The sequence below is a fragment of the Sphaerodactylus townsendi genome, linkage group LG06 (assembly GCF_021028975.2).
Source record: "Sphaerodactylus townsendi isolate TG3544 linkage group LG06, MPM_Stown_v2.3, whole genome shotgun sequence".
Classification (NCBI taxonomy): domain Eukaryota; kingdom Metazoa; phylum Chordata; class Lepidosauria; order Squamata; family Sphaerodactylidae; genus Sphaerodactylus; species Sphaerodactylus townsendi.
Window position 1 is genome coordinate 117,133,496 of NC_059430.1, and position 27,557 is coordinate 117,161,052.

The 27,557-nt window shown below is 45.8% G+C and overlaps 2 protein-coding genes across 4 annotated transcripts in view; both read right to left on the reverse strand.

Annotated features, from left to right (window-relative positions):
- Nucleotides 1-256: 256 nt before the first annotated feature.
- LOC125434880 (sulfotransferase 2B1-like) lies at nucleotides 257-15,282 on the reverse strand. Its single transcript, XM_048500703.1, has 7 exons — nucleotides 15,265-15,282; nucleotides 14,300-14,445; nucleotides 12,430-12,638; nucleotides 7,253-7,379; nucleotides 6,554-6,648; nucleotides 1,621-1,801; nucleotides 257-1,328 (listed from the first exon to the last, which is right to left on the reverse strand). The coding sequence occupies exons 2-7, from the start codon at nucleotides 14,436-14,438 to the stop codon at nucleotides 1,219-1,221; spliced, it is 861 nt and encodes a 286-aa protein (XP_048356660.1). The 5' UTR covers nucleotides 14,439-14,445; nucleotides 15,265-15,282; the 3' UTR covers nucleotides 257-1,218.
- A 5,722-nt stretch (nucleotides 15,283-21,004) lies between these two features.
- HPN (hepsin) overlaps nucleotides 21,005-27,557 on the reverse strand; it is a 56,984-nt gene continuing 50,431 nt past the window's right edge. For all 3 annotated transcript variants that reach the window (XR_007244749.1, XM_048499271.1, XM_048499270.1), the window contains exons 12-13: nucleotides 25,867-26,031; nucleotides 21,005-22,692 (exon numbers count right to left, since the gene is read on the reverse strand). Coding sequence is in view for 2 of the 3 variants with exons in the window: in XM_048499271.1 (XP_048355228.1) it covers nucleotides 22,654-22,692; nucleotides 25,867-26,031 (204 nt within the window). In the remaining variant the exon portion in view is untranslated. The remainder of the gene's footprint in view (nucleotides 22,693-25,866; nucleotides 26,032-27,557) is intronic.

Here is a 27,557-nt window from a genome sequence, read left to right on the forward strand (position 1 = left end):
TCATGGACCATTGAGAACCCTTAAATCAATTCATGGACCATTGAGAACCCTTAAATCAATTCATGGACCATTGAGAACCCTTAACTCAATTCATGGACCATTGAGAACCCTTAATAAAATATCTAGACAAAACAGAAACAACAAATAAATTGATGACTAACGGTTGTGAAGGTTAAGGACAGTTTGAAAAAAGACCCAATAGACAAAAGTGAAAAAGATTTTATTTTATTTTGATATTTAACGGACAAGTGCTGAAACTCCATTTGGTGCAGAGGAAACTGGCCAGAAAAAGCCGCCGCAGCTGAACATTCGCTGTTTTGCCCCTATGCCAGCTCAAGTGCCCGGGGGGGGGGGCAAATCCACCAGCATAGCCAGCCCACCACTCTCACAGTCAACTCCCCACCTCTGGATAGGGCTCCTATTCTACAAGCATAACCTTTGCCTCCTTTCTGTTAAACTAGTAAAATCCTTGGACAGCAGTAAAATTAGTAAATGGCTTTTTGGAAAAGAGTGCACTCTGTGAAATTGACATGAACCGAATCTCCATATTTTCCTTGTGGTATCCAGGGATCAAATTCACAAAATCACTTTCCTGCATGAGCCTTTAATTCCAAACTATGCCTTTTGCATTGTTACATGGATGATTCAATAATGTCCCGTCCCCCCGCCCCTGAATTTCTGGTTTTGTCCGTGCTGCTCCAATCAGGTTGAAGGATCTCATTATGTTCTATAATGTTATATGCATCTATTCATAATAAATTCAATCTAGGCTTGATAAGCTCTTCTGGCTGCAATGTGGATTGCGTTAATTTTCCACAGGCAGATGTCATCCCCTCTATGAACTTTATAGTTGCCACAATTATCTTTTTATTAACTATCATAAGAAGAAATCGGTTCCTGATTCATGCTGTTGGAATCCTATGATAAAGTGATGTAATTTGTAACCTTTCTACCTTCATTGTTTTACTGCAATTTATTTAAAATGGATTGCTGTATGATTGTTGTATGGTACTCCATATTTCATATTGCTATGGCCTATGGTGATCACGCTAAATAAAATTATATTCTAGTCTACTAAATTCTATGTGGACCATCCTGATCCCACACATCTGATCCAATATAAAGGACTACAAATTCCTCATTAACAGGGACTGGTTGCTTGGTTGCCCCATGGGAGATGTTATGAGGATGCACAACAGGAATAAGATCTGGCATTCTTCAGTCCCATGGGAAGGTAGTATCCATGCCCCGCATTTTCTCCTGGTAGACACGGTCAAAGTATTCATTCTGGGCCACTGTCAGGTGGTTCTTCCAGTCCCCGGAGATCCCTAGGAAAACATACAAGGGTAAGCTTTGGGAAGAAACAAATGCACAGCAACCTACATCCTCCTCCTTGAGTATCTACTCACATGTGTTGCTATCTGAGGGCCCCTTAAAATGTGATTCTGACATGGTGCAGCCCCTGTTCCTTATGACTCAACCCCACATCTATGGCCTTTCTGGGACTGCCAAGTTTTCTCATTCCAGAGCTATCTGAGCTCAATAAATGAATGCTCACTTTCTCCGCTGGACCCCCCCCCCCCTTCCACACACACACACACTTATGGGATCCTCTTTTACCTTTCCTCATAAACTTCCCTTTCTTGAGGTCAATTTTATCAGCTGGCAGTTCAGAGTAATTGGACTTCTTGTTCTCCTTCATCTTCAGGAAAGAGGCATATTCCACGACAGAGTCCATTTGCTGGCTACTGAGCTCCTTCCCAAGGAACTGGCAGATCTTCTCCACACTGCCTCGCAAGTCCTAGGGGTGACACAGGCGGATGGCAGAGGTCTGAATGTAAACGCATGTATTGTGCGACCGGATTTGCACCAAAGGGAGATCAACTGACCTTTTGTAATTAATGCAATAGTCATTGAAATAAATAATTTACACTATTTGCAAATATGTGATTAACAAAATTCCTTCAACATCCTGGATCTAGTTTCAGTGGCTACATTCTCAAGTGGGGTGGGGGGAGAGGAACCTTTGCCTATTGGGTGTGGTTTTTTAACCCGTTAGCTGTCTTGGTAGCCTTCAGAAGGACAGAAAAGGAGTAGATTTTTATAGATAAAATGAATAACTGATGTACTGAACAAAGAAGACAGGGGGCAGGTGATATATTGGTCAAAAAAGACAACTTAATTTTTTTAAAGAGGTGTTGCATTAGGTTGGAACCCACTGACTGCCGTTTGTCTCCCATATTGCCCCTAAAAAAGGGTAGGAGATTGTCATGGAATGGCTAGAGCAAAGGGAATGGCTAGAGCAAAGGGAATGGCTAGAGCAAAGGGAAATAACACATGACTGTGAAAAGCATCTTTGCCTTTTGATCTCCTGGATGGAGAACTGGAAACTATGCAAAGGTGCCAGAATGCAACTTCAAAGGCCTAAATTACCTTGTGGCTGGAACAGAGTTTTCCTGAGAGGGGGGAAACAAAAGATGTTAGATTCTATCTTGAGACGTGGTCAGAGAAGCATCTCTGGGCTGGATATCCCGAGAGATCCATAAGAATGTATTCAGCTGAGCAATCTCTGTAACTGCATTTATGTTTTATTTCTTTGTTTTGAATTTTGACAATAAATCTTTGAGAACTCAGCTGGTTGGAGTTATTGGAGAAAAGGACCCAGGTTTTACATGGCTCTCCCAGGCTTGGTTACATGATAGAGATTAACGTCCTATTCACCCCTAACCTCCTAGTAATGGCACTGTGGAGGATAAAAGGGACCTCTTGTATAAAGTGTCTAGAGCTCAGTGGTTAAAAAAAGCCTCTCACTTGCTTGTATCCCTTCCCTCTGGTTATTTCAGTGAGAAGTATGAGATAAAGTTATAAGCCTAACTTATCAAATGCAAGGACTACTGATTATCTATACTGGTTCATGCTCTTCAGCAGAAAATATCTAAACACATGATACAGCAGGAAATTAGCCAAAACACAGTTCACCACAAGGGACATTTGTCCTCCAAGAGCAGCCATTATTGGGAACTTTCCAAAGATTTCATACTACTAGCACAACAACACAGGGCAGAAATGTCAAGGTTCCTGGCTCCTGGCTCAAATCAGCACTTAATTATGTAACTTCCATGATAGCTCCTCTTCTGGCAGAACTCAACAGGCATCACATAAATCCATTAGGCAATATCACAGTCCCCAAAGAGAAGATTTTCAGCATCTCCTCCAGTCTTCAGTTTAAGATAACAGAAAGTACACTTTTACCTTCTTCCACAGTAGATTCCAGAACAGATTCCACAAAACCCATTGTTCCTTCCTCCAGTAGCTTCTTGTGGCCCAAACATGTGGCACATTTCTTATGAGCTCTAACAGAACAGCACCCAGCTGGGGTTAACAAGGGATATAATTAACTGGCAATTATGGGTTTCCAGGCTGTGTGCCTGTGGTCAGGTGGTTTTAGCTTCTAAAACAGGGGTGGCCCCAGTGCTGAAGCGCCAACAGGGCAGTGGGGCATGACACCCAAGGCGGAGCAGCAGCAGACGCGTGACTGGACGGTGGAGGGGGCTTTCTGGGGGCGTGGTAGGGGCATTCCATGGTGGGGTGGGGCGGGCACCCGGAGTTTCCCCTTGCTCCGCCTTTGCGTGGCCCTGCTCCAACTCCCATTCAGATCGTCCCTCTCTGCACTGTGGGACTCATGTCTGCACCAGCCTGGTCTGGTTGCAGCAGTGGCATACCTAGGCAAACTGGAGCTTTGGGCAAAACCTGAGTTTGATGCCCCCCCCCCCCGGGCAGCCACCCTCTCCCACCATGACCAAACAATGATTTTTTCCACCAGGTCGTTTCAATGACACCATCACATTATAGAACATGCCCCAACTCATAAATCTGAACCCAGCATTGGGCCATGCCACACAGCAGAAATATTTTTGAAAACATTTTCAAAATGCTTTCAAAATGTTTTATTACTGCTATGAAAACATTTTATGGTGTTGTATCCAGTCCCCCCAATTGGGGGAAACAGCATCACTTTCAATGTTATTTAAACTGGGGAACCCCAGATTCTCCCTTTAAGGTGGATTTAAAAGGAGAATCTGGGCTCCCTAGTTTAAACAAGTGGTGCTGGAATCCATCCCCAAACAGCATTATTTTCACTGGTGTTTAAACTAGGGAGCCCAGATTCTCCTTTTAAATCCCTTAAAGGGAGAATCTGGGGTCCCCAGTTTAAACAACATTGAAAGTGATGCTGTTTTGGGGAGGATTATCCCCCACCCTGAAAGAGCATTACTTTCAATGTTTAGACTGGGGACCTCAGGTTCTCCCTTTAAATCCATGCCAAAGGGGGTGGATTTAATAATAATAATAATAATTTTTATTAGGCATTAAGAGAATAAAAGAAAGAAAGAAAGAAAACAAGCATTGGCAGGAAGGGGGTGGATTTAAATTTCTGGGGAAATTTAAGGGGTGCCTGCTGTCAGGGGTGCAATTATTAAGATAGCAGCACCAAAATTTCAGAGTATCTTCATAAGACCCTACTGATGATACCACCCAGGTTTGGTGAAGTTTGGTTCAGGGGGTCCAAAGTGATGGACCCTCAAAAATGTAGCCCCCATCTCCTATTAGTTCCCATTGGAAACAATGGGGGATGGGGCACTCCCTTTGGGAGTCCGTAAATTTCGACTCCCTAAACCAAACTTCACCAAACCTGGGTGATATCATCAGGAGAGTCTCCCAAAAAAATCCCTGAAATTTTGGTGCTGCTAGCCTAAAAATGGAAAAACACTGAAATTACAAAAAAATCCCACAAACGAACCTGCAGTTTTTGCACCCCCCAGAAGGGGGGCAACTGCCCACTTTGCCCAATGAGAGGAACACCTCTGGACTGCAGCCACAAGATGCAGGCAGGCAATCAGCACAGTTGTCTGTGCCCTGCCCCACCTCTCCCCATCCCCCCTGCACCTCTGCCAGGCTGCTGAGACAATAGAAGCAAGAAGAGGGGCCGGCGCACATGAGGAGTAGCCACCTGCTGCACCACTGAGTCCTAAAAAGTCTCTGGGTACTTCCAGCAACCCCTGGGCCTACTAGCCATGGTTTCGAAGCAGGGACAATAGGAGAGGTGGGAATCAGGAGAGAACCAAGGCGGGGCGAAGTCCAAAAGAGTCAAAGGGAGGGAGAGAAACGAATCAGAAACTGGGTAGGGGCCAGGGGGGTGGAGAGAGAGAAAAAATGCACATGCCAGGAAGTGCAACGGGGGCAGGACTTGAAATTCAATAAATCCAGGAGATTTTTTCATAGCAACATAAATTTATATTAAGTGAATCATAATAATAAATAGAAGCAGTTCCAGCCATCACATTAGAGGTTGGTTAATTAAACCTTTGACCAAATATAGTAGGCTAATTTTTAAACTGGTAATTTTGTATGGCTTGCAAATGATGTTCTAAATATCCAAATGGCCCTTGGAAGAAAAAAGGTTCTAATGTTTCACCCGCATGTCTGGATGGAATCTTCAGAGGCAGGTCACAGTAAGATGTGTTCCTCTCCAAAGCACAGTGTGAGATCGTTTGTGTAGTTGAGGTCACCTCCCAGATGGGAGGGAGGGGAGGTGTATTTGCATGGGCTTAGCTGGCGTTCATTTGCAGTTGCAGAATGAAATGAATGTTGCTTCCCTGTCCTATCTGTTGGGAGGCCAAAAGCGCTCAGTGTAAATCCCCTGTGCTTCTCTCTCCGTCTGCTGCTTCTCACTCTGACCCAGTGGCGAAGCCACCAGGGGACAGGGGGGTGCGACGCACTGGGCACACCATTTCTAGTCACATGGGGAGCAGAAAAATCCCACTCCCACTCCCCGCATGGCGCCCCCCCTGCGGCGCACCACCCCACTTATTTTTAGGAATGGAGAAGCCGGAAGCCTGCCTGCGTTGCCTGGGCCTGGTGGAAACTACATTTCCCAGGGGCTCCTGGGAAATATAGTTCCCACCAGGCCCAGGCAATGCAAGCAGGCTTCTGGCCTTCTTCTCCGGCCTGCTCCTTTCCTAAAAGTAAGTGGGGTGGGGGGTGCTGTGGGGGGCGCCATGGGGGGAGGTGGGTGCCATGATGGGGCGGGGGGCTCCGCAGGGGGCGCAAAAGCCAGAGTGTGCACTGGGCGCACTCTGGTCTAGCTACACCTCTGCTCTGACCAAGCATCTCTGAGCAACTTCTTGCAAGAAGAATGAGAGCCTTAGGAGAGTTGTAGGTGACTGAAAAATAAGACATCTGCCTCGGACACTCTGGAACTCTTTTCAGTAATGGAAAGTGCTGCAAACTCTCAGCCTTCTTAGGGTTTTCAAGGCAAGAAACAAATAGGGGTGGTTTGCCATTGCTGATATTCCTGGGTATTCCTGGGTGGTCTCCAATCCAAACACTAATCAGTCTGGGCCACCCAGGTCTGGGCAGATATCTATCTGACAATTATAATTATAAAAGTTTGCCTGTATGTAAGAGAAAAACAGCTTGAATAGCAGCAACATTGGTACCATCATTACCAGAAGTAACTCTATATGCCTGAAAATGGCCAAGGTTAGAGCCAAACCTGCTGCAGTTCTTCATAAGTGATGTAGAAAAAGTTGGGTCTTCCTTTCATCTCCATCCAGCCCTTCACATGGTCAAACCAGGAACCATAGATCACTGGGAGAGCAAAGCAGACAGAGAAAAAGCTTGTTATGAGGGAACTGTAGCCAGGAGGGAACAAGAGGTTGCTCTCTCAACCACTAGTGAGGGCGTGTGACTCTTGATAACCCTTGATCCAGGGCTTTGCATATCTTCTTCCCACAAGCTCTGGTCAACTTCCTCCCTTTGACTGTGCATGGCCTCATTTTGCTACTTTCATCAATGGCATGAGGCAGCCACTTTAGAATTAGTTTTAATGACAGAAAAAAAGGATGGCCTCAGAAGAGTGGCACCATTCCCTGATTTCCCAAGAGTCCCTCAGGAAAACCCATGACAGTTAAGCAATATTCTCTATAATTCTTGTTTGTGGATTCTTGCTCAAGGAAAGGGGCCATTACCATAAGTTTGTCTGAGGAACAATGGAATACCAATGGGACTGATTAATATCATATTAGCATATTCCCAAAACAGATCCCAACATTTCCCAGAGGAGGTCATGACAATGAAACAGTACTCCCTGTAAATATAATCTTCTAGGAACAGCTCTTGACTGAAGGAGGGTTTGTGTGTGGTGAACTGTTCTCCGAAAGCCCAACTAAAGACAATTTCCCCGTTTTCATACCATTCCCACTGAGGAACTTCTCCAAGAACTCTTGCAGGCTGCCTGGAGTCTTAAGTGTTTTAAATATCATGGAGAAAAAGTAAAATGAGACCAGCACGTCCTTGGGATTGCGTACGGTGTAGATAACCTGTGGCAGAGGCAGGAATGGTATTTAGGGCAGGAGACAACTCTCTTACATACATGCACATAAAACACATTATGAACATTTCTCTCTTTTTCTCCTCAGAAGCACATATCCTGTTAAGTTACAGTGAGGTTATAAAAAAAATCTTTTTCCTACTGAAGTGATAATCTCTTGCCCTCTCCCAATATAACCTGAACAGTTGACCCTGAAGATAGTTAGTGCTGAAATGAATTGGTTGGAAGAAAAATATAACTCCTCCCAGGTCTTCTTTTTTAAAAAAAAACCCCACTCTCACAAGTGGGTGCCCAGTCATTAACCAACAAGGAAGAAAATCCCTTACAGTCTTTGCTGACCCTCCCATTTTCTCCCTTCTTCTTTTCCTGGATCTCTGCCCAACAGGTTATCCCTGTACCTTATCCCTGTTGTTAGTCCGATAGTTTTAGCTTAGGTCAGGGGTCCCCAAACTACGGCCCGGGGGCCAAATGTGGCCCCCTGAAGGCATTTATCCGGCCCACCAGGCATGGCGGCGATGGCTCCATTCATGTGCAGTGGGGGCTCGAGGGAGAGGAGGAACCGGCCCCAACGGCTGTTGATTGCAATTACATGATGGCACCCCCAAATCTCCATGAATTTTCTGACCCAGAGTTGGAAACCTTACACGTGGCAACGCCTGCTCCGCCCTTCCCTCTCAGCTACTCCATGTGTTGCTCTCAGGCTTTCTGTTCCGCCTCACTCCCATTGGCATCAGCCAGGCTGGCGAATCGCTCGCTGGCTGCTAGGGAGGAAAGAACCCAGGAAGATACCTGATCCTGGGTTAGATGGAATGCTTCATTGGGAAAGTTCTGCTTCTTTTTTTTTTTTACAGGGGAAGGTATCCCACAGCCTCCCCAACAATATTTGGAGCCCGCCCTGTGCTGGACATACCTTTGGTCACTGTTCTAAAAATAGACCATGACAGAAAGGCTGAAAGGGGAAATCAAACATTTTACAATCATTTGTGCAGAGGAATCTGTTCATCATTTTTTTTTAGTCCGGCCCGCCAACAGTCTGAGGGACAGTCAACTGGCCCCCTGTTTAAAAAGTTTGGGGACCCCTGGCTTAGGTAGTAGTTAGTTCTGTAGGCTTAAACTAGGTGTTTCTATTTGTGTGGCCTTCATAGTGGTTGCCCTTTAGATTACCTATTGTGGGTCCCAAAGTGTTTCTGTTTGTTCTGCTTGAGTTCGTAGGTGAGTTTGTGGGATAGGTTGGGAGGGATAAAACTGAATGTAGGACGGTTGTGTCCAACTCCCTCAGGGTGGAGGCCTAGACTACTAAGTCGCCATCTTGATTTACTTCTTGTGTCTTCTTTTGGTTTATGGCTCTCATCTGAATTTGTAAAGTATGTTTTAATACTATTTACATGTCATGTGCACAGCCCAGAGCCCTTCGAGGGTGGGCGGTATCACAAATTTAAGAATAAATAAGACACAAATAAATAAATAAAATGTTTTCTCACTGCCTTTTCTCCACATGTCTGCTTTTTCTCCCCCGACTTCCCTTTTCTGCTACTCCCATGTCATTTCCACGCTAAAGTTTTGCAGTTTCAATTTCTTTCTCTGTCATGCTCCTTTGCACTAAAATCTGTCATCACTAAAAGTCAACAACGATTTCTCGAAAACAATCCATGATGGGCTACTCTTATCTCTTTTTTTGATAGCACGACAAGCTTGGTAGATGAAGGGAGTGCTGTGGATGTAGCATGCCTTGACAAAATGCCACATTATATTCTTCCAAAAAAACTCTAGTAAAACGTGGTCTAGAGACAATGCTACTGTTAGGTGGATTTGTAATGGGTTGACTGACCATACTCAAACGGTGCTCATCAATAGCTCTTGTCATCCTGGGAAGAATTGACTAGTCACTAGTGGGATGCCACAGGGCTCAGTCCTGGTCTCAGTGCTATTCAACATTTGTTATAATGACTCGGATGATGGATTAGGGGGCAACAGCCGCTGGTATGGTGGGGGCTGTTTGAACTGATGATTCAATGAGCTTGTAGCCAACTTCGTTTAGTATGAAAAAGCTGTAAAAACACGCGACATGGAAAGTATTTGATGGGGCATTTTAATTCGGATATAGTGAATATAAATCATTTATATTTCAACCAAAAGATGAGTGTATTATTTTAATCTGAACATTTTAACTATATGTATTTTTGGATGATATAGCCCAGTGGTTCCCAAACTACTGCCCCCTTTCCAGAAAAAATATTACTTAGCACCCCCTGGAATTTTTTTTTAATTTTAATAGCAATTAAACAGAAAGATATATGGATTAATGTTTCTACCTGTGGCCATCACCGCCCCCCTGGATTGCTGCAGCACCCACCAGGGGGCGGTGGCGCCCACTTTGGGAATCACTGATATAGCCAATGGCTCAAACAATAAATACTGCTTGACTTGGTGGGGGCAGTCTGTGGGAATGGGAATAGGAAGAAGGCTGTCACTCTTTTTGCATTAGCATCTGGTGCTTTAGACTTATGCCACCATCTATTAAGCCCCATGGGGGCTTTCCAGTGGCTGGGAGCCTTTTTCATGTTTTAGCCTCACCGCCACTGAGAAGCCTCCTTGGAAGTGGTGCGCCACAGTGACTGCGGTGCTGCGGCTGAGCACCCGATCCGTTCAGAGGTGGGATCCATCAGGTTCTCACAGGTTCCCGAGAGTAGGTTACTAATTATTTCTGTGTGCCAAGAGGGGGTTACTAATTGGTGATTTTGCCACATGATTTTTGCCTTAGTTATGCCCCTCCTCTCAGCAGTAGCGCGCAGAACTTGACGCAGTCTAGCAGGAGGTGCACCGGCGTGCGTGTCAGCCTGCGCCTGCGTGCATTCGTTTCCCGCCCAAGGACAGGCGCAGCGGCTGTGTCCTTGCCACAGCCCCGCCCAGGAATGCCCCACCCCCAGAATGGCCGACCACGCCCCCATTGTGCCCCGCCCAGCCCCATTGGCACTGCGCCACAGTTTGAATCCCACCACCATGGGAACCTGTTACTAAAATTTTTGGATCCCACCACTGGATCTGTTGGATAAGGTTGCATGTAGACCACAAGCTGAACATGAGAGGACAGTGTGATGTGGCAGGTGTAAAAGTAAATGTGATTCTGGGCTCCATCAGTAGGAGTACAGTGTCTAGATCAGCGGTTCTCAACCTGTGGGTCGTGACCCCTTTGGGGGTCAAATGACACTTTCACAGGGGTCGCCTAAGACTCTCTGCATCAGTGTTCTCCATCTGTAAAATGGATAAATGTTGGTGTTGGGGGTCACCACAACATGAGGAACTGTATTAAAGGGTTGTGGCATTAAGAAGGTTGAGAATCACTGTAGAGCAGTGGTTCTCAACCTGAGGGTCGGGACCCCTTTGGGGGGCGAACAACACTTTCACAGGGGTCGCCTAAGACTCTCTGCCTCAGTGTTCTCCATCTGTAAAATGGATAAATGTTGGGGTTGGGGGTCACCACAACATGAGGAACTGTATTAAAGGGTCACAGTATTAGGAAGGTTGAGAACCACTGCTGTAGAGTCTAGATCCGTGGTGGCGCACCTTATGAGCATCTCCAGATACAGGATTGTTCCACTATCAGTTTTCCAGCATGGCCAATTGGCCATGCTGGAAGAGGCTGATGGGAATTGTAGTCCATAACATCTGGAGTGCCAAAGGTTCGCCACCACTGGTCTAGATCAAGGGAAGTAATAGTACCACTCTATTCTCCATTGGTCTGACCTCACGTGAAATACCGTGTCCAGTTCTAAACACCACAATTCAATAAGTATATTGACAAACTGGAGAGTGTCCAGAGAAGGGCAACCAAAATGATAAGAGATCTAGAATCCATACCGTATGAGGACAGACTTACGGAGTTGGGTATGTTTAGTCTGGAGAAGAGGAAATTAAGTTGTGACATGATTGCCACATTTAAATATTTGAAGAGACGTCATGTTGAAGAGGGAGCAAGTTTGTTTTCAGGTGGTGCAGAGACTAGGACAGGAAGTAATTAATTCAAACTATGGGGAAAGAGATTCCACCTAAACATCATGAAGAACTTCCTGATGGTAAGGGCTATGCAACCTTGGAATATGCTGCCTCAGAGGGTGGTGGGAGTCTCCTCCTTTGGAGGTTTTTAAACAGAGGCTGTATGACCGTCTGTCAGGAGTGCTTTGTTGCTGCATGACAGGGATTGGACTGGATGGCCCTTGTGGTCTCTTCCAGCTCTATGATTCTCTTGTTTATCGGGGTTGTGAGAAATCATCAAAATGGTGGTTGAGATTTCTAGCATAGCATCATGAGACCTTGGAGGGTTTTTTCCCTTTAATAACTTGAACAGTTTGGGGGTGGTGGTTTTCAACTTGACCTCCACTTTTCTTTTTCTGATTTTTCTGCACAACTAGATGATCCTGTTAGTTGACTGAATAACCACCCAAATCTAGACTAGACATGGCCCTAGTGGATGGAAAGTTTGATCTGCACTCTGGGATCATGATCCAAATAAGATATATTGATTTCCCAGTTTCTAGCACAACCTGAAATTGACCTTAGTGATACTGGGCATGGTGGGCTGCATGCAGAAGCGTGAAATGGTAACATTCACATTGTCAATTTGAAATTTTTCTGTATTTTCTCACTTTTTTGAAGATGTCTGAAATTCTGATTCAGCTGTTCGATAGTAGTTGTAGAAGTCTACAAACCCAGGGGACAACCTTGGGGTGGGGGACCATCAGAGAGCTTTCCATAAGGATACATTCCAATAATACTAGGGGACTGTGATAAATTCCTGTTCATCCAAAATTACAGCTACCAATTTAGGAGGCTTCCTATAATTTTCAGGCAGGAGGGCTCATTCTCTCTCTCTCTCTCTCTCTCTCTCTCTCTCTCTCTCTCTCTCTCTCTCTGTGTGTGTGTGTGTGTGTGTGTGTGTGTGTCTGTGTCTGTGTGTCTGTGTGTTTCTTCTAGGTCTGCTGTGCATTCACAGAGAGCTTGTGCGTGAGAAATAATCTCAGTGTAAATTGTTCATGTCTTACCTTGGCTTTGGTTTGCAGAAAGGTCTTTGGGAAAAACTGGAATGGAACGTGAGTAATCATGAGCCGGGGTTGAGGATATTTCAAGGCACTCTCCAGGCCATCGTTAGTCTCCATCCAAGGAGACCGATCCCACACTGCTGAACTGTGCACCCATGTGGGGTCCCCTTTCTTTAAGATCAAGGCCAAGATCTCTGCCATCCAAATGGTGCCTAAGAGAGAGTTCACCAGTCATGGGATTGCCTCTTCTTCCTAAGCTTCCTTTCTTCTGCTGGGGATATTTCTCGCCCATGCAGCAACAGAACCATAAGATTTGAACTGTATGATATGAACAGAAGTTCATGAACAGAACAGATGACCCTTCATCTCAGGACTGACAAGGTTTTCTGATTCAGCTGTTCGATAGTAGTTGTAGAAGTCTATAAACCCAGGGGACAAACTTGGGGATGGGAGACCATCGGAGCAGCAGTGGCTTTGGAGGTTAAGAGCTGGAGGAACCGGGTTTGATTCCCAGCTCTGCTGCCTGAGCTGTGGAGGCTTATCTGGGGAATTCAGATTAGCCTGTACGCTCCCACACTCGCCAGCTGGGTGACCTTGGGCTAGTCACAGCTTCTTAGAGCTCTGTCAGCCCCACCTACCTCACAGGGTGTTTGTTGTGAGGGGGGAAGGGCAAGGAGATTGTAAGCCCCTTTGAGTCTCCTGCAGGAGAGAAAGGGGGGATATAAATCCAAACTCTTCTTCTTCTTCTTCTTCTTCTTCTTCTTCTTCTTCTTCTTCTTCTTTTCATGAGGTGAAAAAGCTCTGAATGCTAGTATGGTCAAGGAAAGGCAGTGACCATTTATGCACATGTGGTCTCCTTCACATTGAACATACATTCCCTTTGGGTTTGACTCTCAATGACGTACATATTTCCCCCTCTTTGGTAGTCACCCTGTCTTTATAACAGAGAATCCCCCCAGTTTCTCATTGCTCTGAAAGTTTGACTTTTCTCCCCTTTTCTCAGGGAAAGCAAAGCGAAACAGAATGTGTTTAGTGTTCTTTGAGTTTTCTCACTCCTCCCTGCCATCTCTCATCCACACCACAGCAGTTTTCCCCCTTCTCCGGGCCACCATTTCAGGAGGACCAGAAAAGGTCCCCTTTTTCATTTTCATGCCCTATGACAGTGATGGTGAACCTTTTCGAGACCGAGTGCCCAAATTGCAACCCAAAACCCACTTATTTATCACAAAGTGCCAACACGGCAATTTAACCTGAATACTGAGGTTTTAGTTTAGAAAAACCGGTTGGCTCTGAGGCACGCGTTACTCGGGAGTAAGCTTAGTGAAGCAACCGTGCAATGCTTCAAATGGGTGAATCACGATCCTAGGAGTGTTTACTCAGAAGCAAGACCCATTGCCAACAACTGAGCTTACTCCCAGGTAAAGGATCATGCCCAGTCCAGCCTAGATGTGTGTGGGGGTGATTTTCCACCCCCCTCCCACATGATGAACTCTGTGCGTGAGTGCCCACAGAGAGGGCTCTGAGTGCCACCTCTGGCACCCGTGCCATAGGTTCGCCGCCACTGCCCTATGAAATTGACAAGAAATCGGCATGGTCTTGCAAACTAACACTTGCAAAAGACCAAAGTTGTGTGTGGGGGGGAGAAGCCACCTCCCCAAATGGAGGTTGCATGGAAGCACTGGGGAAGGGATGGACAGGGGAAAATGGAAGATCAGTTTGGCTGGAAACACTTTGCAGGAGGAGGATCCCTGGGCAAAGAGAAAACAGCAGTAAAATTGTGAAGCAAACAGGACAAGTAGCATATGCATGAAACCCAGCGATTGATTTTGCTCTACGTGTGCATCACAACCACTTGGTTCATTTTTATTCCTACCTGATTTGGGGTAGGTGACATTAATTATATCATCATCCAGGAGTTGGAACTCGTTTTCCACTTGATTGAGAGTTTCCCATGAATAATCAGATGGTGGGAACAGAATTCCTTTGTAGGTGAAATATTCCACAGATGACATTGTAAAACTGGAAAGAGAAAGAAAGAGGGAAAAGTTTTGGGCTGAATTATGAGGGTCTTTTCTCATTTTGTTTTATTGTCCCTTTTTATTATTCTGGTTATGGTTAGGTGCTTGTCATGTTGTTTTCTGGGAAAATTTTAGACCATCAAGCGAAATCCAGCCAGCTTGTCTACTGGTAAAAACGTTCAAGTAGTGTTGCTAGCTTCCATGTAGGGCCTGAGATCTCCCAGCATTTTAATTCACTCACAGCGGCACAGTCTTCAATGTTGTATTTTGCTGGCCTGCTCCAGCAGGCCTCCCCCAGTGTCCTTTAGCATTCCATCAGAATTAAGGAGACATGCTCGGTTCAATTTATCAAGGCTGGTATTGCCTACTCTGACTCCAGGGTTCCTGGTCAAGAGGTCCAAGCCACCTGCTCCCTGATCCTTTAAAATGCCTGGGATCACCACAGTTTTATCCCCTCCTGCTTTTGATAATGATCAATAGGTATAAAATCAGAAAAATGTATCAGTAGAAATGAAAATCAGCAAAAGAACATTTATTCTCCTATGAGGCATAAGGCACAAACTTCACATTATTTCTTTTGAATTAGGGGTCAGAGAAATATTTCCCAAAAGTTTGTCAGCCAGAGATAATGTTCATCTAGAAAACGCCCGGGAAATAACTTGGGGACACCAGATATTCTTTCCAAAACAAAGGCTTTTTTGTTGTCTACAGGGGCATCACCCAGATTCAAAGCAACCCAGCCAAATGAAGGACATACAACTGCCCCCCACTTCCATAACAATTGTGCAAAATTCATCCCCCAAATGAGTTCCGCACTCACCTCTGTATTGGGTGCGTCTCTCTCCCTCAGACGGCTTTGTCCCTTTCCTTACTTGTGCTTTGTGCTCTCTGCTAAAGCATAAGCAAGTCTGAGTCAGATTTGTTGCACAATTGTGAGAGTATTGATAACATTGTGTAAATTACTCTTTGTCCTGGTTGAAAAGTGGAAGGAAACTAGCACTGAAATCAATGGCCTGCCTTACATGCAACAACATTCTAACAGCAACTTTTAGAGGAGATCGTCCCATAGTATTTATAAACATCCTGGAAAAATCATCATCATCATCATCATCATCATCATCGATATTGATATTGATATTGATATTTTATTCGATTTGATAAACCGCCCTACCCCCAAAGGGCTCGAAATGCTCATGTTGACACAATTTGAGATGACTTTGACTCGTGCATGCATTGTTATCCCACTATAATGTTGTTATCCCACTATAATGACCTCTAATCTTTCTGAGGCCCTTTCCGCACAGGCGGAATAGAGCGCCCAGGGACAGCAAAAACACTGTCCCTGAGGAAGCGTTCGTACAGGAGGTGCTGCTGCTTCGCACAGGAGGCGCTGATGCTCATCGAGCGAGGTTTTTGTAAAGCGACGTCTTTTGTAAAGCAGCATTTTGTAAAGTGGCAAACTGCAACGGCGGGACGACGTTGCTTTTCCCGTCGCCTCCACTGACCTGCCTGTCCAGTGCCGCTCTGGGGGGCTGCAGAGACCTGCCCACGCTGCCCTCTGACCCCTAGAGGTTGGAGGGCAGCGTGGGCAGGTCCCTGCAGCTCTCCCCTGGACAGGCAGGTCAGTGGAGGTGACGGACCAGAGGCGGCTCTCCGGTGTGGCGGATCTGTGGGGCTGCTCGCACGCTGCTGTGTGAGCAGTCCCCAAGCCTCCACCGGCATAATGTATGCCGGTGGAGCTGTGTTTCCACCGCTGTGTGGAAAGGGCCTCAGGAAGTGCTTCCTAACGTTGTAAATGTCTTTCATTAATATAACCTACACGGTTTTATATTCATTTTTGTAGGATTCCATTTTGTGGTTATCTGCCCAGCTCCACAGTTTGTTACGGTCATTCTAGAATGAAAGTGAGCCCCTGTCCAGGTTAGCACCCACAGAATGAAGTGATTGTCTTTTTTGACACTTTGTGATTAATTCAGTAAGAACAAAGACAGAACCTAATGTTTCACACGTGGATATTTTTCTCTGCTTCAGAGTCCTTAGCCATTATGTTTCTGGGAGCATCCACATGATATGTTCTGCTTCCATGTTATTCCTCACTTTGCTGCAATCCTTCCTGGAAGCCGTGTGGATGGGATTGAACCATGATCTCAGCAGCCGGTGCTTGCTCACAATAAAGCTTGCCTTGTTAGCGTTTACACCCACGGCTCGTGCCCTTCCTGGGGTACTCTAAATCTTGCCAAATGCCATCTCAGCACATTACTGAAGAAGAGGAGGAGTCATATGCATAGGAGCCCGGGTGAAGGAAAATCCAGGGTCTTCTTCAAGCCTGAAACAGTCTCGATCCAGGGCATCCGGTTCCAAACTATTTCACTCTGTACGCATGCAGGGTCCCCTTTGTGCCAGATCAAGCCCAAGATCTCTGACATCCAAATGGTACCTACAAGAGAGAAACCACCACCACCCCAACTGTCTTCCCCCAACTATCTTGGAGGAAGGGTGGGATTGAAAAATGCACAGGAGAGCCTGAAGACTTTTTTGATAGACAGACATGTCAGGCACACTGAGAGTGCTGAGCGCAGTCCTGAGAGTCAGGGAAACAGAGAGGGAGAGTGTGCACATGTCAGAAAAGGCTAGGCCAGGGGTAGGGAACCTGCGGCTCTCCAGATGTTCAGGAACTACAATTCCCATCAGCCTCTGTCAGCATGGTCAATTGGCCATGCTGACAGAGGCTGATGGGAATTGTAGTTCCTGAACATCTGGAGAGCCACAGGTTCCCTACCCCCGGGCTAGGCAGACCCTAGAGCTGTGGAAAGCTGTTTGGAACCTAGGTCCCATCTCTCTGAGATTGATAGGGAGGCAGTGGGCATATGGGGGACTGTGGGGTCCAAAAGAAACAATGCATCAGACAACACAGCAGTGAGGGGCAAACCTAATAATAAGTTCCTTTTCTTCCTTCTTTTGAAAGGTAAAGGTAGACCCCTGTGCAAGCACTGGGTCATTACTGATCCACAAGGTGACATCACATCAGACCATGCTTGCGAGGTGGCTCGCCATTATCTTCCCCAGTCTTCTACACTTTACTCCCAGCAAGCTGGGTACTCGTGTTATCCACCTCAGAAGGATGGGAGGCTCAGTCAACCTTGAGCCGGCTACCTGAAACGGACTTCCGTCCGGATCGAACTCAGGTCGTGAGCAGAGCTTCGACTGCTTTTCTTTCTTTTGACTGCCAGTGGTTTGACTGAAGCAGACTCTAGTACTGGCCATGGCTTTCCTTCTGCTCGTTTTCTTTCCTACCTGATTTAGGGTAAGCGACATTAATCATATAATCATCCCGCAATTGGAGTTTGTTTCCTGTAAAGTTCAGCACTTCTTCTGAGTAATCCATAACATTGGACCTCCCGAACCAAACTTCACCAGTCCTGGGTGGTTTCATCAGAAGTACCTCTTAAAGATACCCTGAAATTCTGGAGCTGATAGCTTAAAGAATGCACCCCCTACAGGCCAAAAACCAAAAACACTAAAAATACAAAAAAATCAAATGAACCCGAATTTTTCAGTATACCCAAATATATTCGAGTATACCAAATCAGGAATTTGACTAATTTGACTGTAACGATAATTTTACAGTTGAATCAAGCCGAATCCAAATTTTACTGAATTTATTTGGTATTACTTAAGTTTAGAAATCATATTAAAGAAGTAAAGATCCACTCTGTTGCGAGCTGAGTTGCAATCTCCTGGCATTTCTCTGTTTACACGCAAGGAGGCAGTCCAATCCTGTTCAACAGGCCTCTGTTTCCTGATTCTTTTAACTCCATCTTTCTTAAAAGCACAGATCTCATAACACTCAGTAGTCCCAATACTATGGAGCTGATATTCTCTTCCCACTCTCAAAACCTTCCCCTTCACACCCTCTCTCTCTCTCTCCCAGTCTCACTCTCATTGCTGCTGCAGGAGAGGACTTGTTTTAAAAAAGAACCTCCTGACTATTGGAAAAGGCAAAAGTGGAGTGGGAGAGGAGGGCTGGAGTCAGAAACAGACTCTGCTTGTGCTGTTCCTTGCAAAAGCCAACTGTGTTGTATCAATACATCGATATATAGAAATGATTAGGGAAGCAGGAAGGAGCCAGCAACATGGAATGGGGAAAGGGGGAAGGCAGGATGGCAGTGTGAGGAGTGGAAAGGGTAGAGCTAGGCAGGCTGGCTGTGGGCAGAGGGAAGAGAACTGGGGCAAAGCTGTGCTCACTGAAAAAATCTCCCCACACTGGCGGTGAAGCAAAATTAAATTCATGCTACAAGTGGTCTCACTTGCCGCAGAGAGCCTAGAAAGTGAAAGTGGGATTGAGGAAATACACCCATACAAGAACTCTTGCTGTGACAGACATTTGCCCCCATCAGATAGTACTAGTAGAAGAAGACGAGGAGGAGGAGGAGGAGGAGGAGGAGGACGACGACGAGGAGGACGAAGAGACACACATAAAAGAATCAGCCACTCAGAGAACTCCCATTGAAAAGCATTTGAACTGTGGAGGACAGGTCTAGCACCATAGCGAACATGGCACAATATACCTGGTCCGAACTCTGGCAGACCCTCGCAACGTCTTTTGAGAAAATCCAAGAGCCATTGTTCATGAAAACCAGTTTTATTCTTTAAATCATTATCATTGCGCCAGTATATACAATTTTGAATAAACTGATTCATGATCCAATAGAACAGTGGAGAGCTGAGACATCCAGCTATTTACAATGTGAGAAGACACAAGAGAAATGTTCCCGGTTTTTCTTTGGTGCTGGTGGAGGAGAATGACTTTCAATGTAGGATAACAGAATATTTATCTTTACACTGGAGGACATGAAAAGGGTCCAATGGGTCTAGCCTGTGACCATGAAGCCAAAAAAATGTGTGTTCCAGACTACCCTGATAGTATGCAGAATGTGAAATGTCACTTAAGAGATAGGGTGTTGGTACATTCTTATCCTTTTTGGGGACACAGGTGCCAAGAGACGTCCTGATGTCCGTGGTGGGGTGGGGAGGAGGGGAGGGGAGGGGAGATACAATCTCAACATATTGTTCTTTTTAGGTGCGTGCAGCTTTTCATCATTAAAGATCCAAACTGCATCAAAATTCAGGGCAAGGGACCAACAAAGCACCAGTATGAGAATGCCAATCTGCATACAGTTTAACATCACTGAGAATTCACGGTCTATCGGCTAAAGTCAAGTGTAGTATCTGTTCTTATCAGTTTAAACATTACTGAGAATTAACATGTTGATCAACGATCCATAAAGTTTCCACAGGACAAACAGCAGCAGTTGCAACTCCTTTACCAGAAATCAGCCCACGAAAGATATCCCAATGAATAATACTTATACAACAGGGAACCCTGCGTGAATTTTTCAATTTCTGCATGGTTTGCTTTGGATTACTGGCAACTGTTCCCCTCTGTTATTTCCCTTTCTGAAAGTCATCTCTAGGAAGCCTGCTAGTCCCATTAAAATATTTGCTTGCTTTTCCGGCCACATCCTGATTGTTTTAGCTTTCCTCCCATAAATCTTCACTTGAAGAGGTCACTTTTCTTTTTAACAAGCCAGATCTGTTTTTGTACTAAGCCACATTTGGTTGTAGAGACGCAAGTTGCCTGGTTTACTGGCACTTCCAGTATGAAACTGAGCTAACTTTTTGGTAATGCTAATGAATGGACAGATGGATAGATAGGAGATTCACTATAGAGATGCAGGGATACAGTGAATCAATTCTCTGCATTCGTAGAGAATCATGGCTAATGAGATCTTTCTATTTAATATTAGTGAGAGCAAGTTGAGCGCAGGGTGGAGAAAATCCCCACTTGGTTACAAAAGTCAGTGGTGAAGCCCATTCGCACTGTTTCTGAATGAATCCTTAGGATGGAGTCAGACATGACCCAAGGGCTGTAATACCTAAGCCACTGAGTGTATATTCCCTTTGGATTTGATTCTTGGTTACCCACATGATTTCTTTTCTCCAGCAGTCACCCTGCCTTCAGATCAGAGAATCCCTGGGGTTTCCAGTGCCTTTGAAAGTGTGACTTTTCATCTCCTTTTGCAGGGAAAGCAAAGATCCGCATGTATTTAGCTTTTTTCTGCTTGTCTCATGCCTTTGGGTTTTCTCACTCCTCCCCTACCTACACCACAGCAGCTCCTCTCACTCTTTGGGCCACCATTTCAGAAGGACTTTCTTTTTTTAAAAAAAAATCACACTGAAGGTCGATCAATGGAACAACAGGTCCAGTGAAATTGACATGGTCTAGCAAAGTAATGCTATACCAAAGACAGCAGGAGGGAAAAGGCAGCAGGCAATCTCCCTAAATGGAGGCTGCACGGAAAGACCAAGGAAGAATAATGATTTGGATTTATATCCCATCTTTCTCTCCTGTAAGGAGACTTAAGGTGGCTTATAAGCTCCTTTCCCTTCCTCTCCCCACAACAGACACCTTGTGAGGTAGGTGGGGCTAAGAGAGTTCCAAAGAACTGTGACTAGCCCAAGGTCACCCAGCAGGAATGTAGGAGTGCGGTCCACCAGATAATCCTCTGCCACTCAGGTGGAGGAGTGGGGAATCAGACCCGGTTCTCCAGATTAGAATCCACCTGCTTTTAATCACTACACCATGCTGGCTCTCTCAAGGAAGCATGGCAGGGAAGGGGGGCATGGTAGCATATCGGTTTGGCTTGGGACACTTCACAGGAGAAGAAACTCTGTGCAAACAAAAAAAATCCTCAATAAAACCCCACCGCAAAGCAAACAGTTAAATAGTGGTCCACAACTGATTCTCCCAAACACTAAAATTAGGTCCGATGCCTTTGGGAACACTTTTGCTAATGATGCTGTGTTAGACTGAGATTTAATCAAACAATCTTAAGTAGCCTCTTGGTTTAAATCTTTTAAAAGGGACCGCTCCAGAACCCTGTATTTAGTGACCTGAACAACTGGAGCAGTAAGGATGACTTTTACTTATTTTACATTTCTCGCTGTGCCATCAGCAAAGTGAACTGGTCATTTTCCACATATCCCTGACCCTCATTACCTTTGTATTTGCAGACCTGGCTCCGTTGAAGATTTATTGCATTATGTCCTTGTTTGCTGCCTTCACAGTGATCCGAGTAAATATATCAATAGGTTATTGCCTAATAGGCCAGATTTGTCTAATCATTAGAAATTGATTTTGCTGTTGTTGTCTGATCTTGTTATTTTTGAAAGAGCAGAGCTCTTTGCACTGGCAAATAGAAAGATCAGAGTACACATCTTAATTTAATTTAATCTTATTTCCCCTTTTTATATCTATGCAACCATTCATGTACAATGTATTGTCGAAGGCTTTCACGGCCGGAATCACTGGGGTGTTGTGTGGTTTCCAGGCTGTATGGCCGTGTTCTAGCAGCATTCTGACATTTCGCCTGCATCTGTGGCTGGCATCTTCAGAGGATCCTCTGAAGATGGCAGCCACAGATGCAGAAGAAACATCAGGAGAGAATGCTGCTGGAACACGGCCATACAGCCCGGAAACCACACAGCACACCATTCATGTGTAGTTGTAATGTACAGTTTGGCCTTCACGATCCAGGACTTGTTCCCTTTTCCTAAGATCTTCCCCAAAGGCAGGATGGTTCATTGACACAATGAGATAACGAAAATGCACAGACAGTATTGGGGGAGTTTGGGAACTCTGTTCACCTGGGCAAGCCAGGGGAGAGCCTCATTGCTCATGTTTTATCTGTCTTGTTGATTTGCAGATGCTCTGGACTGTTTGGGTGGAGAAGAAAAAGGCACAACAGGAAGCATCCTGATCAGGCACCCTTGCTCTGACCTGCCTTCCACAGACCAAAATGGCATGGCTGCGCCAACATCTGCGCCCACATTGTTTGCTCACTAGCCAATCACAGAGGCCCTGAAGCAGCGAGTCAAAATGCTTTTCTGGACGGATAAGGAAAGAGTTACAAGCACCATTCAGACAGGCTGCCACAGAGAACGCATCCTGTTGGCCGGGCAGGAGCTGCTATGTCACTATGGCTGTGCCTGTTGGCAAGAGATCCACACCACCCCATTTTAGTAACATTGCTCCAAGCCAAGGTTATGTTGTCCAGTTTTTCTTCCATTAAAAAGTCCCTTTAAAAAAATACACAGCAGCGTCTCTCTGGGACGGAAGGAGGTTGGCAAGGTGGCAACTTCCTAAGCTTCAGTGCTGAATGACCATTCCACTGGCGTCGGAGTGTGTCTGTAAAGGAAAGCACAGTATTTCATAGCCAGTGGTTGGATTCCAGTAATTTAGCAATGGTTCCACCAACCCCACCATGCGCCCCCCTCTGCCACACCCCACCCCGCTGCCCACTTACCTGCTGCAGAGGAACTTCTTGTGGGGGTGAGAGGGGGCAATCTGGCCTTGTCATTGCTGTTCTGAAAGCCCCCTCGCTCCCCTGAGAGAAGGGGCAAAGGGACTTTTAGGACATCAGAACAGCCAGGCAGCAAGGTGCCTGGCTGCTCCGGCGCTCTGAAAGCCCCCTCACTCCCTTTCCCCTGGGAGAGGGGGTGACGGACAAAGGTGGGATCCAGCAGGTTCTCACCAGTTCCCAAGAGTGGGTTACTAATTATTTGTGTGTGCCGAGAGGGGGTTACTAATTGGGTCCGCTTTTCTGTTAGAAATTCCATTAGGTCCAAAAATCATAAAGTCCTGTTGTTTCCTATGTGGCTGGTTAGCGAAGGTAGAAAACGGGATAATTCTCTTTGTTGGGATGTTTTAAAAACATGTTTTAGTAATATGGTCAAGTTCCTTGTTTAAGGAAAGTCTCCTTCTTTTGATTTCTAGAAACAAAATTAAGTATTTGAAAGTATTAAGTATTTGACAGGCAGTCAATTAGAGGAGAAGTAGTTGTTTCTGTTGGCAGTAGACGATAGGACTTGCTATAATGAGTTTAAATTATGGACAGAAAGATACCAGCTGGAAATTAGGAACTTTTTTTACAGTAAAGGTTTTTTACAGTAACAGAGAAATTATTAATGCCCCGCCCCCGGGATGCCTGGCCACGCCCCCATTGTGCCCCGCCCATCCCCATTGGCGCTATGCCACTGTTTGAATCCCACCACCATGGGAACCTGTTACTAAAATTTTTGGATCCCACCACTGGTGACGGAGCTTTTGGCACCTGGCTGCTCCAGGGCTCTGAAAGCACCCTTGTTTCCCCTCCCTTTGGACAGGGGGTGACGGGGCTTTTACTGCCTCGGAGCAGCTGGGCAGCAAGGCACCCACTTGCTCTCGAGGTTCTGAAAGCCACTTTTAAGAACCGGCTCACCAAACTCAACAAAAAAAATAGGTACCGGTTCTGTGGAACCGGTGCAAACTGGCTGAATCCCAACACTGTTCATAGCCCCTACTCAATCAATGTTTATTAGCCACAGGCCATACACATATAAACAGATACTGCAACCATAGCCCCACTCCCCACAGTTTACAAAAATATAAAACACATTGTGAGGATTTTCTCAAGCTTTAGAGTGTAGAAGCACCACAGTTCCAATAGTGTTAAACCACCAAAGCAAGTATCATATATCCATACACAGCAGGATCCGATTGAAATTATAAAGGTGTTTTTTTTTACCACCTTTATTACAACTTAGCTTGTATGTTTTGAACATCAGTTAAATGTTCTCTGATTTTCGCTGCTAGAAACATGAATATCGCTACTTTAAATGTAACCTCAGGATGTTCATAGCCCCTTTGGGGCTGGTTATGGTGGGAGACAGAACGGGAGATAGCAGAGGATCTTGCCCTTGCCCTACGATCATGCCAGATATGTGATTGCTTGGGAATTTTTGGATGGAATATGTGCTAACCCAGTGAATGCACTGCAGAAAAGGGCAAGTTTGTTTCTCCAAACCTCTTCTCATTGGAGAATCCAGTCACAGATACCTAAAGCCACCTACCAGAATTCATTTTATAAAGTAGCATTTATATATTTACACTTTGCAATTTGTCGAAGATGGGTCATCTTATGCTATTTTTGGATAAAGGAAGGACATAAAATAGCAGTCCTCAGTCAGGTACCCACGGGTACCGGGGTGCCAGCTCAGGGTTTTATGTAATGGTAGTCACTGGTACCGAGTGCGGCACCATTTTTCAGGGCTCTCCCAAATCCTTGTTCTCATGTGCTGTCTCACCCCATTTAGAGAAAAAGATGAACTAGGAACAGCCAAGTGAGGATCAGCACAAGGAAGGGGGAAACTGGTAGAAATTGGCACAACCTTACAAATGAGTACTGGCACTTCCCTTCCTTGTCAAAAGCACTCTGTGTTTCCTGACACTTCTTACTAGCTAACTACTTAGCCCAGGGGTCTGCAACCTGCGGCTCTTTCAGGCTTATACTGCAGCTCCACATTGGCTGGAGGTTGGAGGGTAGCATAGGCGTGTCCCTCCAGCCCTTCAGAGCAGCGCTGGAAGGAAAGGTGAGTGGAGGGGCTGAACCGGAGGCGGCTCCATGTGTGAGGGTGCCACTTTTCATGTCCCCTCCACTCACCTCTCCTTCCAGCGCTGCTCTGGAGGGACAAGCCCACGCTGCCCTCTGACCCCTAGAGGTCGGAGGGTAGCATGGGCGTGTCCCTCCAGAGCAGCCGCCATCCCCCCTCTATTATCCCCACAGCTGCCATCCCCCTGTGCCCCACGGAGCAGGTGGCTGCCTGCTCAATCGGGCAGAGGGGGTTGGAATGGCTGCCTCTCCAGCTCGGTAGACCTTCAGGGCCATGGAAAACAGATCCGACTGGCTATTTGGGTGGTAAAGATTGCCGACCCCTGACTTAGCCAAACCATTGAGTCCATTCCACACAGGAATGTCACAGCTAGAATTCACAACTTGCCCTTGGCAAATGCTGGGATGTTTTGCAGGTGGAACATTAGCAGGGCAGAGTTTGGGGAAATTGTGATGTCACTTCTGAGTGACATTCTAGGCTGCCTCCACTAGTCTCTTAGGTCTTCACCACAAAGACTAATGAAAATTCTCAGAGTCACTATGCGGTGGCCATTTTTTTTCCAGCCCCTCAATTCCTCAGGGGTGGAAAATTGGGACAGGGGGCTGGTAAATACGTACTTCACAAGAGTAAATGGGGGAAATGTATAGCCATGCATGTTTACCTGGCCACAAAAAAAACCTTCCTTAAGTTTTGGAACTTGGCAACCTCCCTCTGTGCCTGTGTAGGGAGAAAGCCTCCCTGTTCTTTTGGAAATTAAAGCCAAACAGCAAAGCAAAAAGCTAATGGCAGCCATTTTGGGATGGTCCTACCCAAATGGCAACCATTTTGCGATTGGTCTGCCTGCCCATGGGGCACCCTGTTGCTTTCGTTGCATGAGAGTAACACAAATGCCTCCTTGAAACCAGCCTCCTTGAAACCACATGCTCTTTACCTTCATGGCCCGGTAGATCCAGCCCTGGAAATCATTGACCTTGGTGTAGACTCCTGGCTTATTGGCAAGGGCGCAACCAGTGCCCCAGCTCACGATGCCGCAGAGTCGCCAGCGGGAAGTCCGTGAGATGCCATCCTCACACACAAAGGGCCCACCACTGTCACCCTATTGCACAGAAAGAAGCAGGCATTGGTTGCTGATATCAGGCCACCTTCTCTTCCAGGGAGGCCCTCATGAGGTCCAGGAAATAGTTATGAGGCCTCGGGGTCAAAAGCCCAAGCAAGATGATGTCTCAGAGCTCACTGCCAGAGCTTGGACCATATTCAAAAGAAAGATTGGGGGGAGGGGAGAGAGTGCAGCTAGAAGACTCAAATTGCAAAAACCAAACTGCATAATAATGAGGTATACTTTCTGTAACAGGAAATCAGGCCATTTACATGAAAGTTTGAGATCAATCCTTGCTGGGTGGCTGATTAGCCCAAAATGATATGTCACAGTTTGAAAGTTTAATTTTCTGTTGGATGTTAGCTCACAAATACATGTTGCATGTTGAAAGTACACATTTTGCATTAGAGGTTACAATTGAGTATTGATGAAATACCTTTTTATTTAGAGATGTAACACATGAGATGTTTCAAAGTGTGAACTGGTGTAACAAATAGGGTTTTACGAGCTGATGTTCAGAAGGTTTGCTATACATACAGAATGACTGAGATTCTGAAATCATGTTACAAGAGAAAGTATGATTATTTTGAAAATATTGTTTAGGCAGAAAACTGCATCAGTACTTCTAGCCGTGTGGTGCAAAATGGTATTTACAATTTGAAAGCTGGGATCATAGCAGCTCCTGGCCCCCTATTTGCCAAGCTTCATTCCCCCTCTTTCTTGGCCCTTTCCCCACTTACCTTAAGCCCCACACTACTCTCCTCAAGTAGCGCGGGGTCCCGGGGCACTCCCCACTACAGGGGCGGCGACAGCACAGCCACCCCGATGCTGCTGCTCTCGCACCCCCTCAGCGTGCGGCATCCCTGGCACTCCTCAAAACGGCGCCTTTTGATGACCCCGTGTAGAGCCGGGGTCGTGGGGACGCCTGGGCGCACACCAGAGATGCCGCGTGCTGAGAGCAGCACGCAGCCAAGGGTGGTCAAAGGTAAGTGGGGAAAGGGCCCTTCACTTTTACGATTCTAGGAAAAGTGGAAAAGAATTGGGGACATATGGAAAAACAGGGTTCTCAGTGGCAGCCTTGCCTTCTTTCTCCCTTCTTGTCCCCCAAGCTGTTAAATAATACCCTGTTTCCGAAAACATAAGACCTACCCTGAAAATAAACTCTAGCATGATTTTTCAAGATTTTTGGCAGATGCTTGAAATATATGACCTACTCCAAAAATAAGCCCAAGTTACAGATTCCCTGGCGCAGATGATCTGGTCACGTGGGGGGCGCAAAATCATGGGAAAAAATAAGACGTCCCTTGAAAATAAGCCCTAGCATGATTTTTCAAGATTTTTGGCAGATGCTTGAAATATAAGACCTACTCCAAAATTAAGCCCTAGTTACAGATTCCCTGGCGCAGATGATCTGGTCACGTGGGGGGCGCAAAATCATGGGAAAAAAATAAGACATCTCCTGGAAATAAGGCCTTATGCATCTTATGGAGCAAAAAAAATAATATAAGACCCTGTCTTATTTTCGG

Excerpts from the sequence above, each read along its gene's own strand:
- LOC125434880 (XM_048500703.1), bottom strand. The coding sequence starts at position 14,438 with ATGTCATCTGTGGAATATTTCACCTACAAAGGAATTCTGTTCCCACCA. Across the intron at positions 12,639-14,299 it reads TGTCACCTACCCCAAATCAG|GCACCATTTGGATGGCAGAG; the intron begins GTAGGAATAAAA and ends ACTCTCTCTTAG. Across the intron at positions 7,380-12,429 it reads TTCTGCAAACCAAAGCCAAG|GTTATCTACACCGTACGCAA; the intron begins GTAAGACATGAA and ends CCTCTGCCACAG.